Raw genomic sequence first — 17,798 nt, forward strand, 5'->3', positions numbered from 1 at the left:
TATTGAAAAGCTGAAGATTCTTAGAGGTGGGGATCCAAACTTCTCAGTAGTAGTGTGATCAGCACTCACTGTCTTATATACAAATGAGATTATCAAATATCCCATTTGCAAACTTCCTGAGTTTAGAAGTAACAAAAGTCTGTTTATTCATTCATTATTTCATTCTGAAAGTACTTATGAAATACCATATTAAAAACAATCAGGATTTATCAAGCCCACAAATACAAAATAAAGTTCACAATGTTAACAAGCTTCTTCATCAAACAGTGACTTTCACTTAAACAGTTCAAATTCTAAATTCTCCTAATGATTGATGCAACAATAGTGCTTACACCTCCTTTAGTTTGACTTGAATAAATATTTAAACTTTTTGTTTACTGGTGCTCCATGAAGAGAACTAAGCAATCACATGTTTGTACCAAAGTCCTCTAGTTTCTCATGAGGAGGTGGGGGCATGGACCTATTTCTTACTACAGGAATGGCTTGATGAATAAGACACACATACACACACAAACACACACACTCCATAAAAGCGAAACACACTTGCAATAATACCTTAAGAGGTCACACCCATGGTGAAGTAAAAGCATCCAGCCATTTTTCAGTATATCACCACAAAGTTGGTAAGTGATGTGGTGTCCTAATAATCACCTCTTATTGAGCTGCATTGACAAATGTACATTAACTCTCTAATATGCTCTGGATCTAAACAAAACATGGAGCACTGAAAGAGAATGGAGAACGTGATATAATCAGAGAAGTAGCAATGAGAAAGAACCGCCTGCTACATTAGTAATGTGTGAGCCTAAAATGAAAAAGTAGATTCTAGCGTGTCACATCATCCTACCACCCACTATACAATCCCAGAACAAAAGACTAGATGGAAAGAAAATACATAAAGATGTCACAGCAAAGGGAATCCCTTCAAATTAAAAACCCCAATCCATAATGCTGCCATGGAAATCATTCTTTCCAGATGTTCTTTTAGGAAGAGCTGGCTGGCTCCATGTCTGTGCAGACGCTATGCTGAAGAAAGAGAGGAAGACTAGCACCTTATTTTGTCCCTGAGAATATAAAAAGCATCCTAAGCAACATAGAGAACAAGAAATAAAAAAAATTATGAGGTAGTCTAATAAGGAACTTGAGATCTAGTTAATAACACAACAAACATATAACCAACACTCATACAGGCACACTGCTATTTAAAAATACAGCAGCTTGCTGGGTGCAGAAGCTCATGTCTATGATCCCAGTGTTTTGGGAGGCTGCAGTGATTAGACTGCGTGAGCCCAGGAGTTAAGACTAGCCTGGGAAACAGCAAGACACTGTCTCTACAAAAAATAAAAATACTTAGTCAAGTGTGGTGGCACATGCCTGTAGTCCTAGCTACTCAGGAGGCTAAGGCAGGTCGTTAGAGCCCAGGAGTTTGAGCTTATGGTGAACTATGATCGCATAACTGCATTTCACAGCTTGGGCAACAGAGCGAGACCCTGTCTCAAAAGCAACAATAACAAAAATATACAGTAGCAAAAGGAAGGAGAAATCAAGGAGAAGGACTGTAATTTCTTAACTAAAGTATGCAAACACCAACAAAGTTTTTTAAACCTTTGAACAATGTCCAGATTCATATTTGGCTCAATCACATTTCTATAAAAATGAGCACAAATGAGACCTGATATTCTAGAGAATAAAGTTAAATAAAGGCACACTTGGTGCTTGACCTTGGTGAAACCAAGATGTTTCATGTTTATTGGTCCTGGTTTAATTTTACCATTTAACTCTACATATGTACCAATATTAAAAATTCAATTCACGGGCTGGGCGTGGTGGCTTATGCCTGTAATTCCAGCACTTTGGGAGGCCAAGATCGCACCATTGCACTCCAGCCCGGGCGACAGTGCAAGACTCCGTCTCAAAAAAAATTCAATTCACTACATTTCAAAATGTTTACCGTTATATACTATTTAAAATGAAACAACGAACATTATATAAAAAATACAGGCATTTAAAACATTCTTAAATAAACTGTTAATTCCATTTTTTGTTATCTCAGAACACTGCAGAATAATATGGGCACACTTCATGCAAGTACTATCCTATGGGACCAATGAAGAGAAGTGCACTCTATGAACAGGAAATGTCAGGAAAGCCTTCTCTAAAGAGGTCATGGATGAATGGACTCTTGGGAGCTGAACATGACTTTGTCAGAAGAGCATGACAGAAGCCCATTCTGGATAAAAGGAGCAAGTGGCAATATTCAAAGTGACTCATCAAAGGGTAGAACTATATTAAGTGAAGAAGCCAATAAGAGCCTTCCAGGGAAAGAGAACAGGACCAAAGTTAGGGACCTCCAAACATAATGGTGCCAGAAAGCTGAAAAGATAAACTGGAGCTAAATAAGAAAAGGATTTATATGCCATATACTCTCAAGATTCTTAATTTTTCTTTTTACTTTTTTTTTTTTCTTTTTTTGTAGAGACAGGGTCTTGCTTTGTTGCACAGCTTGGTTTCAAACTCCTGGCTTCAGGTGATTCTTCCATCTTGGCCTCTCAAAGTGCTAGAATTAGGCATGAGCCACTGCATTTGGCCTCAAAACTTTTAAAAATCACACATAGCATTGGGGAAAAGAATGAGTTACATTTCTAACATAGGTAATGTATTTAAAAACTAATACACGTGTTACTGGCAAAATATTTTGTATTCATTATGAAATATACACAAAATCCCTAGAAACTTTAAAGGGTAAGATAACAGTATTTTCTTCCCATGTCCTGGAGATTGTTTTGGGCTAAACGAATGGCCTTGCTAACTACTATCAGATAGGCCTATAAGTGATTAATTCCAAAATCAGATTCATCATTTCTTGGCAGACATTCTCCATCTCATTTGATTGGCTTCTAGCTACACATTCTATACAGTAAAGTGACTCATCCAGTGACTTTCATACACATTTTGTAACTACTTTTATCTTTCAAGATTGGACAAAGAAATTACTTGTTCAAAGTGAGTGATTCTGAGGGTAAATTTTAATTGTCTGATTGTTCTAACTTCAAGCTAACTTGGTTTAACTTTTCTTACCTTTATTCTCCCTTTGTTCTGATTCTTTAGCTTACTTGTTTATATTTACTTTAATATATGTACATATTTTGGTAAGCACTTTTTATATCCAGGTATGGAATAAATAATTTGTAAGCAATAGGAACAAAGGTTTTTTGAATATTTACAATAACAACAACAGCAATAGGATGCTACTAACATTACTATTTTTCAGAGCACCAGACACTAGGCAGAGCCCTTTTTTATATATTATCTCATTTAATCCTTTTACAAATCTATAAGTTATCTATCAAGACAGACATACAAAGGTCATACAACTTGCCCAAAGTTACACAGGACACTAAGCAAGCTGACAGAACAGGCACTCTTATTTTCTTTGGCAGGCAATATACTCTAAGGTTACAATTATGATGGTTGACATTTTCTAGGAGCATCCATTCTGATGAGAGAGATATTTAAATAAACAATTACACTGCAATATAGAATAATTGTAATTATACTCAGCATAATGAGTGCTTACAGGCACATAAACAAGATATTATGGGAGTGCAGATATGTGCTTAATCCTTCCCAAGAAAAAAATCAGAGTCCTCCATGACATGATGTGAAATTAGGTCTTGAGACTTTTGTTAAGAGGACAAAGAATAAAAGTACATTTTAAGTAAAAGGAATTGTATATACAAGAGATGTACATAAACACATGGTTTCTTCAAGGGTCAGCAAATTTGTTCAGTATGGCCAAAAAATAGGAAATACATAGAAAACAGGTAAAAGAGAAAGTTGGAGAAGTGAACAAAGTCCAGATCTGTGCTGTCCAATTAGGGACATGTGGTTATTTACTTGTACATTGTGATCAATAGCTCAATACTATGGCTAGCTAGCTGCTATCAATTTCGATGGCACAGACATAAAATATTTCCATCATAACAGAAAATTCAATTAAACAGGACTGGTCTAGACTATGAAGGTACTTATATGCTAGATTACTGGAATTTTTCTGTAACTGATGGTAGGCCATAAACAGATTTAAGAATTTAAAACAAGTGACATTGTTAGAGCTTCACTTAGAACTCACAGAAGCAAAATAAATGGACTAGTTAGTGGCAAGGGTATAGGGGAGGATGTAGAAAGCAGGGCTAGCGATAGGGCAACAAGTTCAGAGAGAAGATAAAAAATTTTACATCAAATAAACTGATTAAGTAGATATCTTCTGATAAAGAAATTAAATAATACTTTTCACGTTTTCTAATTTTTCAAAATCTCTTAAAATGAAAAAATACTGCGTTTACAGTGAAAGGTGGCTGGGAGAATTTGAGAGATGCTATTACAACAGTCCTATAAAGAAAAAAGTGAACACTAAAGAAACGACATGGGCAAATTAAGTGAAAAGCACAAATTCTGAAACATGTGAAAGGAAGAATCTATAGATATTATTGAGTGATTAGACTGTGAATACACACACATTCTAAAAATTTCAACAACCACCCCCTAAGACAGGCAAACCTGGTATTACAATATCGTCATTTTTAGAGGTGAAGCACCGAAGATTTAGATGAACTGTCCTCATCATTCAGTTAGTGAAGCAAGAATTCAAGATAGATGGCTCATCTAAATACTGGACTTTTTATACTTGGCTTGATTACTCATCCTGCTCACTAAATATTGCTCTTGATCACCTTTCTGCTATCTAAATACCAAAGTCATCTGCCTCAAAGATCAAAGCTCTGAAATTTCTGAAACTATATGAAGACATTTAAATTTGTTGCAAACTTTAAAAATATTTGAATATTTTACAAAAGAATATGAATATACAAGTGACTAATAAGTACATGAAAAGAGGCTCAACACCGTAAGTCATCAGGGATACATAAATTAAAATCAAAATGAGATACCACTACCTATTAAAAATTTTAAAAATAATAATAAAATCTGACAATACCAAGTGTTGGTGAGGATGTGGAAACTGTCATTTTCAAAGAACACAAATTATGTAAAATGCAACAGCCACACTAAATAACAATTTTGGTAGTTTCTTATAAAGTTAAGCATACATTTGCCATATGACCAGTCACCCACTCCTGGGTATTAACCTAAGAGAAATGGAAGTATATGTATCAACAAAGATTTGTACATAAATGTTTATAGTAGCTTTATTTGCAATTGCCCAAAACTGGAACAATCCAAATATTCATAAACAGGCAAACAGAAACAAATTGTGGTACATTCATACAATGAAATAATACCCACAAGAGAGGGGAAAAAATACAATTGATGCACACGACAGGGAAAGGTCTCAAAATCATTATAATGTGTGAAAGAAGCCCACCCCCCCCCCAAAAAAATCCACAATATATGATGCCATTTACATAAAATTCTAGAAACTAAGACTAATCCACAGTGACAGAAAGCAGATAAATGGTTGCTTGAGTATGGGTATTTAGAAAAGATGAATTACAATGGGAGATGACAAAACTTTAGGGTGATGGAAGTAATCATAATCTTGAATACGGTGATGGTTTCAAAGGTTTATTATACATATGTCAAAATTGATCAAAATCAAAATTTCATTTAAAAAAAAATTTTTTTTTGAGACGGAGTCTCACTTTATAGCCCAGGCTGGAGTGCAGCGGCATGACCTTGGCTCACTGCAACCTCCACCTTCCGGGTTCAAGTGATTCTCCTGCCTCAGCCTCCCAAGTAGCTGGGATTACAAGCAAGCGCCATCATGTCTGGCTAATTTTTGTATTTTCAGGAGAGATGGGGTTTCACCATGTTAGCCAGACTGGTCTTGAACTCCTGACCTCAAGTGATCTGCCTGCCTCGGCCCCCAAAGTGCTGGGATTTCAGGCATGAGCCACCACGCCTGGCCCAAACTGTGCACTTTAAATATGAGTAGTACATTACCTTTAATAATATCTCAATAAAGTGATAAGAAATTGTATCAAAAAAATTGTTGCAAACTCAGAGCAACACTCAACGGAGCTTCAAAAATGTTATTACCATTACAGAAGTGCTTATTCTACATTAAAAAAAGTCACATTAAGATTAGGATTCATGTTTATACAAAGCAATGTACAACAAAACTATAAAAATATTTCATATGAATAAATCATCTTTTTCGGTCATTCTAAGAATTTAGTTAAAAAATAACTAAAATACAGGCAAAATCTTTAATACAAACCCTTGTACAAGTTGGGTACTAAAGAATAATTATGATAAACAACAGTTAACATCTTTAATTTTTTTTACCCTTCAGCACTCTAGAAAGAAAAAGTAGATGATGGTTTACACATTAAGGAAAAAAAAAAAACAAACTCAAATTTCCACTGCTGTCTAAAAGAAGAAATGATTCCTCCTGATCTTTTTCTCTCTGAATTGCTGACAATAGAACAAAAGACATAAAGAATCCTATAAAGGCCATTAAACCAATTCTCCACTTGCTGCTCTCATAAACATGATTAAGATTTTTGCTACATAGCATCCTTACCTAGACCAACTGCCAATATTGCAGGACACTGGCCAGATGTACAGGTGTTACATAATTGGTAGCATTAATTAAAAATAAATGAAACCTTCAATACCATATTTTCTAAGTTAACTGAAATATATCCTTTTTAGGAAAAAACAACTCCATTAATTCAAGAAACAGCACATGTACCTAACATGACCAAAAAGCTTCTCTAACCCGGTCTCATAGTTAATAAATCAGTTTTGTCTAAAATGAATCAATTTCTCCTTTTCATGATTTGTCAAACTCTTGACAGTACTTAGTAGGATCACCATCTAACACTAGGTATACATGCAAAAATGCCACTATACTTAGCGTTATCAAACAAACAGAATCCCTAAGGAGTATGCCTATTGCTCTTTCTGATCCCAGGAAATCAGTATATCTAGAAGATGACAACTCTCAGTACAGAGGAGGGCTAAAAGCAAATGACTCATGAGCATGATCCACAGCTAATAGAGAAAATATGAAATCTGTCTAGGATTCATGACAGGACACCAAAAAAATCTGGGAAAAGAAGATACTGAAGTTGAAACTAGAATGAGCAAGTAGTCAAAACACACTCTAGCTCACACTAGGAAAACTAAATATTACAGTTAAAGATTCTTTCATTTATTAATTCTACCTCTTGACATTTTTTCTATAGAAATGAAAATGTGGGCATACATTGTACTTAGCACCTTAATTTTTAAAAAATAAGGAAAAGGCTGGGCGCTGTGGCTCATGCCTGTAATCCCAGCACTTTGGGATGCCGAGGTGTGCAGATCACGAGGCAGGAGATCGAGACCATCCTGGCTAACATGGTGAAAACCAGTCTCTACTAAAAATACAAAAAATTAGCTGGGCGTGGTGGCGGGCGCCTGTAGTCCCAGCTACTAGGGAGGCTGAGGCAGGAGAAGCGCGTGAACCCAGGAGGCAGAGGTTGCAGTAAGCCGAGATCGCGCCACTGCACTCCAGCCTGGGCAAGAGAGCGACACTCCATCTCAAAAAAATAAATAAATAAATAATGAAGAACTGGAAAGAATGTAACTTACCAAATATCAAGAACTGAATAAATTATAGCATATTATTATAATGGAGTACTGTGCAGTCATTAGGAATAATGGGAAAAACATTTAACAACATTCAAAGATGTTTAGTTTATATATTTGTTTTTAAAAGTTAACAAAAATTTACATATTTAAGTTTTCAATAGTTAGCAAAAACCTTACAGATTTATCTGTATGTTGAAAAGCTTTATCCAAGAATTGCAAAATATCATCAAATAGTTATATAACTGTGTAATAGGAACAATCTGTTTCTAATTTTTCAAAAAAAAACACATATTACTTACACAGTAAAGCAAAATATGTCACCTTAATTAGTGATGGGAAATTTACCATACAAAAAGAGAAATTGTTAAATAGTGAGAACATGAAATAAACCTTGTTGTGGCTCTGGATATGATAAATTTTAGGACTATTTCATATTCTTGTATTGAATCAATGCAATTAGGCAAATGTGACAAACATCAGAGCTGCCTTAATTCTAACACTTATTCCAGTACAAACAACTCTCGAAATAATCTTTCTTACTCCTAACACCTAACATGGAATGAATAAATATCTGTTTATGACAACCGAAAGAACTAAACACATCCTTGGGAATTTCACTATATTCAACCATCCTTTTTATTATTATTTTTAACAAATGCAAACAAGAGGAAATGCTCTGTACTAATTGTTTTAATATTCTAGAAATCGTGAGTACTTTGGAAACTGGTAACTATGAAACCTCTCCCCTCAAAAATACACCTGATTTTTTTAGGTTACCCTTATTTCTTGATTCAACTACTTTTCAGTCTAAAAAGAAGCTATTCACAACTACAAAATTAAAGACTTTTGAAGACACAGCTTACTTTTTTTTTTTTTTTTTGGCAACAGAGTTTTGCTCTTGTCGACCAGGCTGAAATGCAGTGGTGTGATATTGGCTCACTACAACCTCTGCCTCCTGGGTTCAAGCAATTCTCCTGCCTCAGTCTCCCAAATAACTGTGACTACAGGCATGCACGACTACACCTGGCTAATTTTTGTATTTTTAGTAGAGATGGGGGTTTCACCATATTGGCCAGGCTGGTCTTGAACTCCTGACCTTGTGATCCGCCCGCCTAGGTCTCCCAAAGTGCTGATATTACAGGCATGACCCACTGCACCCAGCCTAATAACTTTTTTCACTATTTAAACAACAACAAAAAAGCAAAACCAGAACTCCCACTGGTAAGAGCATTCCTAACCAATTCAACCAAACAGAAGCATTTAAAAAGATTATATATTTACCTGCCCCAAATTTTCACATACAGAGCCCAGCATGTTGATATTACCAAAGATACATGTAAATTAAAGATACTATATATGAAAATTAAGGAAGATTCATGAAGTGTTCCTAAATATACTCACAGAAAGATAGCTGTTAACCTCCACATCATCAGTAATGGTTTGGCGCTCTCCTTTATAGTTAATTTTCCGAAATCTTCTTCGGGATTGTCTGGCAGGAATTTCTCTTTGTAGAATACTATCTTCATTATCTTTGGCATTCTCTACCTGAAACACATGTTCATATTCCTGATGAAATATCAAATTTTTCCATATTATTGACAGTCTATGGAGTCTTAACAGGCTCATAAGGAAGCTTCATTTACTTCTTACAAGAAACTGCCTCAAGAAAACAGTCTGTATAGCACAATGCTCATGAGTTACAGATTAGAGGTGATGTTATTATAAAGATCTGGAGACCACAGTTTCCGTCCAGGAAACAGTCTCTCTTGTGCACATAAACATACATCCTCTAAGTAAAGTCACTTACCAGAAATGAAGGCTGTTAACTACACCTACACATTCAATAATTACAACTTGAGTTCCTCTAATTACAAACTGCCTGATTATACACATATTTTACTTAGCAAACAATCCTGGTTATGGTTTTAGTTAATTGTTAAAAAGTAAAACAAGAAAACTTTATGCAATATTCTTTAATTTTCAACTTAATGCATGACAACAGCCACAAGTAAGGCTGGCATCTTCTAAGTAAGAAAATAAAATGGAAAATTAACATTTGTTAGGAGTTTAAAATAGGCCAGCATACATATATATTAAGTAGTTAGTTCACACAACAGCCCTGTAAGCAGGTATTACTGTCTCTACTTTGTAGACAAAGAAAAACCCAAAGATATTAGTGACATTCCAGTCTCACAACAGTGATACTTATTAAAGGTGAGTTGGCAACCTGGCAACAGAGCAAGACCCCATTTCTACAGGGGGAAAAAAATAAGCCAGGCATGGTGGTGTGCACCTGTAGTACCAGCTACTTAGGAGGCTGAGGTGGGAGGATCAATTGAGCCCAGGAGTTCAAAGCTGCTGTTAGCTATGACTGCACAACTGCACTCCAGCCTGGGCGACAGGACAAAAACCCTGTCTCAAAAAATTAAAAAAAAAATTTTTTTTAAAGGTGAGGAGGAATATAGACCTATCTAGCTCAACAGCTTATGCCACTGATACAAGACTGCACTGCCTGTCCAATCACAGAACAAACCATAATTTTTTAAATTAACTATTTTTATAAAGGTATATTGATATGCTCTAAAAATCTACCTTTATAACTAAGCTCACATCTAATAAATAATAAACGGTGGTTTTAGTTTTCCCCCATAACTACTCTTTCTGCTAATGTCAGAGCTCTTGATATTACCAAAAATTTCCTAGGCACCCACCCAAACACAGTGGTGCCCCCTTATCTGAGGGGGATACATTCCATGATCCCCACTAGATGCCTGAAACTGCAGACAGTACCAAATTCTATATATGTCATGTATTTTTCTGTATTTACATACCTATGATAAAGTTTAATTTATAAATTAGGCACAGAAGAGATTAATAATAAAATATAATAATATACTGCAATAAAAGTTATGTGGGGGTGAGGGGGCGCAGTGGCGAGTGCCTGTAGTCCCTGCTACCAGGGATGCTGGGGCGAGAGGATCACTTGAGCCCAGGAGTTAACGTCCAGCCTGGGCAACACAGCAAGACCCTGTCTCTTAAAAAAAAAAAAAGTTATGTGAATATGGTCTCTCTCTTTTTTTTTAACTTTTATTTTAAGTTCAGCAGTACAAGCACAGGTTTATTACGCAGGTAAACTTGTGTCATGGGATTTGTTATACAGATTATTTTAGCACTCAGGTATTAAGCCTAGTGCCTATTAGTTAATTTTCCTGATCCTCTCCCTCCTCCCACCCTCCACCAAAATGCCCCAGTGTGTGTTGTTCCCCTCTATGTGTCCATGTGTTCTCATCATTTAGCTCCTCTCTCTTTCCACAGTACGACAGTCCTAAAAATGTGGAAAGCGAAACTGCAGATATGGGGGTGTGGGAGACTACTGTATCATATCAACATTCTCAGCACCCCTGCTTGTCTTCCAAATCTTTGGTTCAATTCTCTCTCAGATCGTCAGTTCTCTATAAATCTCTCCCATAATGCTCTTTCATTCCCATTACCACCTCCCCTTAATTTAAGTCTTAATCACCTCAGTCCCAAACCACAGCAATAGGTGACCCTGCTGCTTTAGGCATGTTCCTCTCCAATTCTATCCTGCAGGGTCAAACAAATCACCTAGATAATCACCATTACTCAGGTTTCCTGTTCAAAATGCCACAACGGACCTCTAATGTTTACACCAAATAAATTTTAAACTCTTACATTTGATATTCAAAGCCATTATAAACTCCATCCCCAAAATACTTTTATCACCTTATCTTACATGTACAATCCTGGAAAAGCTGCTCCCTTATTTGCTTTCCCACAAAAATTCTAATTAGATACACAAAATTTCCTAATGATTTCTAAGAGTTGATGTCTAATCTGCTTTGTTCAGGTGTGAATTCAAGAATAAGTAGCAGCCAACTCAATGTGACTATTCATGTGCCTCTATATACAAATAACTTATAATCTGCCAAGTAACTTATTTCTTCAATTTGTGTTATCATACCCATTCTGTCTTCACATGCTATCATTTAGACACTACCTATCTCAACGGCCATCTCTTCCATAATTACCAAAGACATTCCTCTCCTCAGACCTCGACTGGCTTATTGTGTATACACACCTAGACTTCTCAAAAATGGGACATGTTCTCTACTGCCTTCAGACCTTTACATATGCAGCTGTCACTTCTGGCTAAAAGCCCATTCCCTCTTTGCCAGCATATTGGCCTCCTACTTACATCTTATGACCTAGTTCAACCAATCCCTCCTCTACTCCAGAAAAGTATTACTCCTTCTATAGCACTAAGCATACCAACCTCACTAATAAGATAACAAGTTCTCTAAGGCAGGAACCGTATTATGTAATATTATATTCATCTTTGTTCACCTAATATTCAAGACATTTGCCAAAATGGGTGTTTAATTAAATTTTCCCTTTTGCCTCAAATATATTAGGTCCTTGGAATTATGTATAAAGTCCTCAAAAGGTATACACAAGGCCATATACCAGAAACTGCAGCTTATCTCATTTAAGGTTCACAATAACCCTATTACATAGCTACTTTTCCTATTGTAATAGATGGTACAGAGTCTCATAAAAGTTAATTCACAGGCTGGGCAGGGTGGCTCACGCCTGTAATCCCAGCACTTTGGGAGGCTGAGGCGGGTGAATCATGAGGTCAGGAGTTCAAGACCAGCCTGGCCAAGATGGCGAAACCCCATCTCTACTAAAAACTACAAAAATTAGCCAGGCGCGGTGGCAGGTGCTGTAATCCCAGCTACTCGGGAGGCTGAGGCAGAAGAACTACTTCAAACCGGGCGGCAGAGGTTGCAGTGAGCAGAGATCGTGTCACTGCACTCTAGTCTGGGTGACAGAGTGAGACTCCGTCTCAAAAAAAAAAAAAAAAAGTTAATTCACACAAGTAGGTGAATCAGGACTCAAAACCCAAGTGTGACTAAAAAGTCCAACTTCATATTGCTCTATCCCAAAAGATAAAACAGATTATCTACTTTAGACAAAAGTCCAATATTACATGATTCTTAGGTCTTTTAATATCTACCACTTATTGAGCAATGCAGAGATTTAAACAATAAAGGCTTTACAGAGTAAAAATGGAAGTAAAATAAATTTAGGAAAAGGCTTTCTAAGTTTCAAAATCTTGGGAAAAGTACCAAATGCAAAGAAAAATCTAATCATGACTTTTATTCCAGGAATATAAAGAGTTAAATGCCCTTAACAAAGTTCCCACTGAATATAACTGAATTGTGGTATTTAAAACATTAAAGCCTGCATTAAAAACAATGTAAGATTTTAAAAAAATAAAACCACAAACACAAATGAAATGGCACAAAAGGTACAGAATCCAAATGCCAAGAACGATGTGAAAGCAAGAATACTTGAACTTCGGAAACCAATAAAGTCCTTGATCTACCAGACAGTTTCTGTCAAACTCTAAAGAAAAGATTTTTCACTCTGATGTTTGTAGGGAGTGAAATAGACAAGAGATGAAACAAGAGACTCTACCAAAGTTGAGGAATCTAATAGAAACCTACTCATAAAGCTCATCCCAAACAGCTACACCCTCATTACAAGGGTAAGCAAGATACAAGCAGAAGGGGACAGGAAGAAAACTTGCCTGGCACTGGGATAAGAGGAGGGGGAGCAACTGAACAAAAATTGCCTTCCCCTGAGAATTCAAAACCACAAGCCATCCTTCATCCAGATCTGTAGTTTGAATTCACAATACCTCAAGCATGCAAGTAAACTAAAAGAAATTCAGCACTATTAATAAACAATAGCAGAAATAACAAATGCAAAACTTCCTTACAAAAATGCAACTTTTTTTTTTTTTTTTTTTTTGAGATGGCGTTTTTCTTGTGTCACCCAGGCTGGAGTGCAATGGCGCAATCTTGGCCCACTGCAACCTTCACCTCCCAGGTTCAAGTGATTCTCCTGCCTCAGCCTCCCAAGTAGCTGGGATTACAGGCATGCACCACCACACCTGGCTACTTTTGGTATTTTTAGTAGAGATGGGGTTTCACCATGTTGGCCAGGCTGATCTCGAACTCCTGATCTCAGGTGATCCACCTGCCGCAGCCTCTCAAAGTGCTCAGATTACAGGCGTGAGCCACCACACCAGGCCAACAAAAATGCAACTTTAACATAAACCTCAAAGTATTACTGTACCTAAAGTTCCAAGACATATGAACTCATAGACAAATATAAAAAAATCCCAACTACATCAACATCATGTAAGAAGCAAGACATAATTAAAAATGAGCCCCTAAAAAAGCGGAATGACACCTGCAACTACTCCAATATACTGAAAGTATTAGAGAATAGAAAGTCAAAATTTAAAAACTTTCAAACAAAAGAAAACTTGAAAATGAGCCAGAGATGATAAACAGTAACCAAGCAGTTGAAGCTTGACCAGGACAAGAAAGCCCTAAGTGCCCTCCTCCCAACTGCCAGGCTAGCAAACAGTGAGGAATAACCAATAGCAATCTACATTTGGAGGAGAGATGAGAACATGAAGAGACCCTGCTGAAGCACAAGAGCACAGAGAAGGCCTAAAACTGAGTGGAGCAGGAACACTGAGAATAATCTTCCAGCAAACTCAAGGACAAAGTAACACTAAACAAATTTGAAACCACTGGTGCACCATAACAGCAAGAGAATCCAAACCTAGCTCAACTCCAGTAGAAATGTGTTCATCTCTAGGCTTAAAAGCTATAGCCCTATAACCTAATGCCCAACATTAAATCCAAAATTATAACTCACATAAAAAAGGAAAGGTAAAACAAAACAAAAAACAAAAACCAAGAGACAAAGCAATCAACAGAGCAGTCTACAAGAATTAGAGTGGATCCAGATGCTGGAACTACCAGAGAGAGAACTTCAATCAACTATGATTAAACATGTTATAGGTTCACTGGAAAAGGTATAGACAACACACACAGATTGATAATTTTAGCAGACAAAATAAAAATATAAAATAAAAATGAAAATGTTAGAAACAAAAGACGTAGTAATAGAGATGAGGAATGTCTTTGACATGCTCATTGGCAGACTCAACACAACTGAGTTAAGATCAAGGAAATTAAACATAGGACAATAAAATTACCAAAGAGAAAGAGGAAAAGAGTTAAATAAGAAAAATGAAGGAATTGAATGGTATATTAAGATGCAACTAAAAAGGGAGTTAGTAAACTGGGAAGATAAATCCAGAAGATTTACTCAACATACAGCACAAAGTCATCATGAAGAGGTAAAAAATAAGAAAGCTAAGAGGAAAGGTTGAAAAAAAAAATTTCAAGAAGATGATAGAACAAGACAATATTTAAGGAAAAAAAGAATTTTTGATGCCCAAAGCAGTCCAAAAAATCCAAAAGAGGATAATGAAAAACTACGATACCAAATTACAGAGAAAATATAAACAGAAGACTTTTAATGCAGCCAGAAAGAAAAAAGAGATCAGGAAGGCAATTAATGTCTGACTCCTCAAAATACGATCAATGTAAAAAAATAGAATGTATTAATTGTGTTAATAAAAATAATTCTCCTCCTAAAGTTGTATTAATGGCAAAACAATCCTCCAAGAATGAAGAAAAATAAAGTTATTTTCAGACAAAAAAGAAAAAATACCTGAGATACTTAAGAGAAGATCTTCAGGAAAGAATTTTTAATGGGTGTACTTTAAACATAATACAAGTGTTACTATTAGGATGGTCTCATATATAAGAAAGAACTAAAAGCAAAAAATATTAAATACATGGTTAAATAGGAATAAATAATGATTTACAGAATACATAAAGCTAAAATACTGGACAATAGGAATTACATCTGGATACTAGCATTAAATTCTTATCAGTTTAGCTACTTATTAGCCTCAGGTGTTTTTAAATAGGTTTTCTTTTTTTGAGACATAATCTCACCCTGTCGCCCAGGCTGGAGTGCAGTGGCACAATCTTGGCTCACTGCAACCTCCACCTCCCGGGTTCAAGTGATTCTCCAGCCTCAGCCTCCCAAGTAGCTGGGATTAGAGGCGCCTACCACACCTGGCTAATTTTTGTATTTTCAGTAGAGACGGGGTTTCACCATGTTGGCCAGGCTGGTCTCGCACTCCTCATCTCAGGTGATCCACCCACCTTGGCCTCCCGAAGTGCTGGGATTACAGGAGGGAGCCACTGTGCCTGGCCTAAGTAGGAATTTAAAAATAGTCAGAATTAGCACTAAAAGAAGAGACCAAACACCATTTCTACAAGAATATGGTGGGGAGGAGAGGAAGGAAAAAAGAACTTAAAATAAAGGAGGGAAAATAAAAAAAAGAGGGGAAAAAACAAGAACAAATAAAAAGCACATAATGTGGTGAAAGTAAATTCAAATCTATCAGCAATCACAATGAATACAAATAGAAAAGTCTTTCCAGGTAAAAAAGAATCTCATGTCAAATATAGAAAAAGAAGAAACAGACCCCAAGTATTAAGGTTCACAGAATCCTGATATTTTTGAGAGAAGCCCAATAATTTTAAATATTTCTCTGCTTCCTAGTGAAGGAAATCCCAATCTAATAAATTTCTTGGTATCCACATCTGCTATAAATCATTAACTTAACGAAGGTTTGTTATCCTTTTAGAGGGGAAATGGTACCTACTCATTATCATCAAAATCTGAGCTCTATAACCACTAGGAATGGTTTAACTACTTGGATATCGCTGCTTCTAAACTTTTGCAATGAACAACCCTAGGAAACACATTTTTTTTCTTAAGGTGAAATAATTTGGTAAATACTTTTAAGAAAAAAATAGTCATGTGTCAATGCTGACATTTCCTACTGACATTTTAGACTGGAGTTTTTCTTAACATCTTTAATTTTACACAACTCTTATGCTAAAATAAAAATCTTGATTACTAATGACATTTATTTATGCATCTATTAGTTATATTAACTATAATTATAAATTTCAATTATTTCCAATTAAATGTATCATACAGAATTTTTCATAATATACACATAAATATTACCTATACATATATAATTGCTTTAAATTAACAAAATCAACATTACCACTAACATCCTGGTTAAATCATCTTGGATACTAATATTTATATATGTATAGATTTATGTATATGTTATGTTAAATTAATTATAATTAGTTACATATAACATGCATCTATATACACACATATACAGCCATGTGCACTTAACGATAAGGATACGTTCTGAGAAACTAGTTGTTAGGCAATTTCGTCATTGTGTGAACATCATAGAGTGCACTTACACATAGACAGTACAGCCTACTACTTATCTAGGCTATATAGTATGGCCTTTTGGTCCTAAGCTACCAACCTGTAAAGCATGTTACTGTACTGAACACCATAGGCAATTATAACACAATGTTAAGTATCTGTGTATCGAAACACAGAAAAGGTACAGTAAAAACAGAGTATTATAATTTTATGGAACCATTGTCATACATGTGATCAGTCATATCCAGCAGTGCAGGACTGTATGGAAAACTGTAAAAAGACCACTAGTAGGCTGGGCTCAGTGGCTCACGCCTGTAATCCCAGCACTTTGGGAGGCCGAGGTGGGGGGATCACCTGAGGTCAGGAGTTTGAGGCTAGCCTGACCAACATGGTGAAACTCCATCTCTACTAAAAATACAAAAATTAGCTGGGAGTGGTGGTGTGTGCCTGTAATCTCAGCTACTCGGGAGGCTGAGGTTGCAGTGAGCCGAGATCATGCCACTGCACTCCAGCCTGGGCAACAGATCAAGACTCTGTCTCAAAAATAATAATAATAAGAAGAAAAGACCACTAGTAACACCAACAATGAGACAACTGGCTCCTTCTGTGCTACGGGACATACTACATTAGGAATGTACAGTTAAAATACTGTGTCTTAAAGTCACCAGAAATAATAATTCTTCATGGAATTATACCAAAATTTTACATATATTAAAATCACTTATTCTGTTTTTTGGGGCGAAGAGTAAATTTTTTCTCCTTTTGAATTGCTTTTAGTACATAAAAAGATTTACATGGCTCCCCTAAAATTGCTCTTCTTTCTCAGGTTTCTTCTAGTTCTCCTTGCTTTTTTTATTCTTTTAAATGGCACAAAATGCAAAACACAAAATAAACACTATACTTGATGGCATATTTCACTGGGATTTCATTATATTCATAAGGTAAACTAACAAAAAGTAATATCCTTACTA

The 17,798-nt window shown here is 35.9% G+C and overlaps 1 protein-coding gene across 15 annotated transcripts in view; it reads right to left on the reverse strand.

The window, feature by feature from the left end:
- RAPGEF6 (Rap guanine nucleotide exchange factor 6) overlaps positions 1–17,798 on the reverse strand; it is a 214,638-nt gene that overhangs the window by 115,694 nt on the left and 81,146 nt on the right. For all 15 annotated transcript variants that reach the window (XR_010156992.1, XM_001161644.5, XM_003339103.6 and 12 more), the window contains one exon: positions 9,001–9,144. Coding sequence is in view for 14 of the 15 variants with exons in the window: in XM_001161644.5 (XP_001161644.2) it covers positions 9,001–9,144 (144 nt within the window). In the remaining variant the exon portion in view is untranslated. The remainder of the gene's footprint in view (positions 1–9,000; positions 9,145–17,798) is intronic.

The sequence above is a fragment of the Pan troglodytes genome, chromosome 4, assembly GCF_028858775.2.
Source record: "Pan troglodytes isolate AG18354 chromosome 4, NHGRI_mPanTro3-v2.0_pri, whole genome shotgun sequence".
NCBI lineage: Eukaryota > Metazoa > Chordata > Mammalia > Primates > Hominidae > Pan > Pan troglodytes.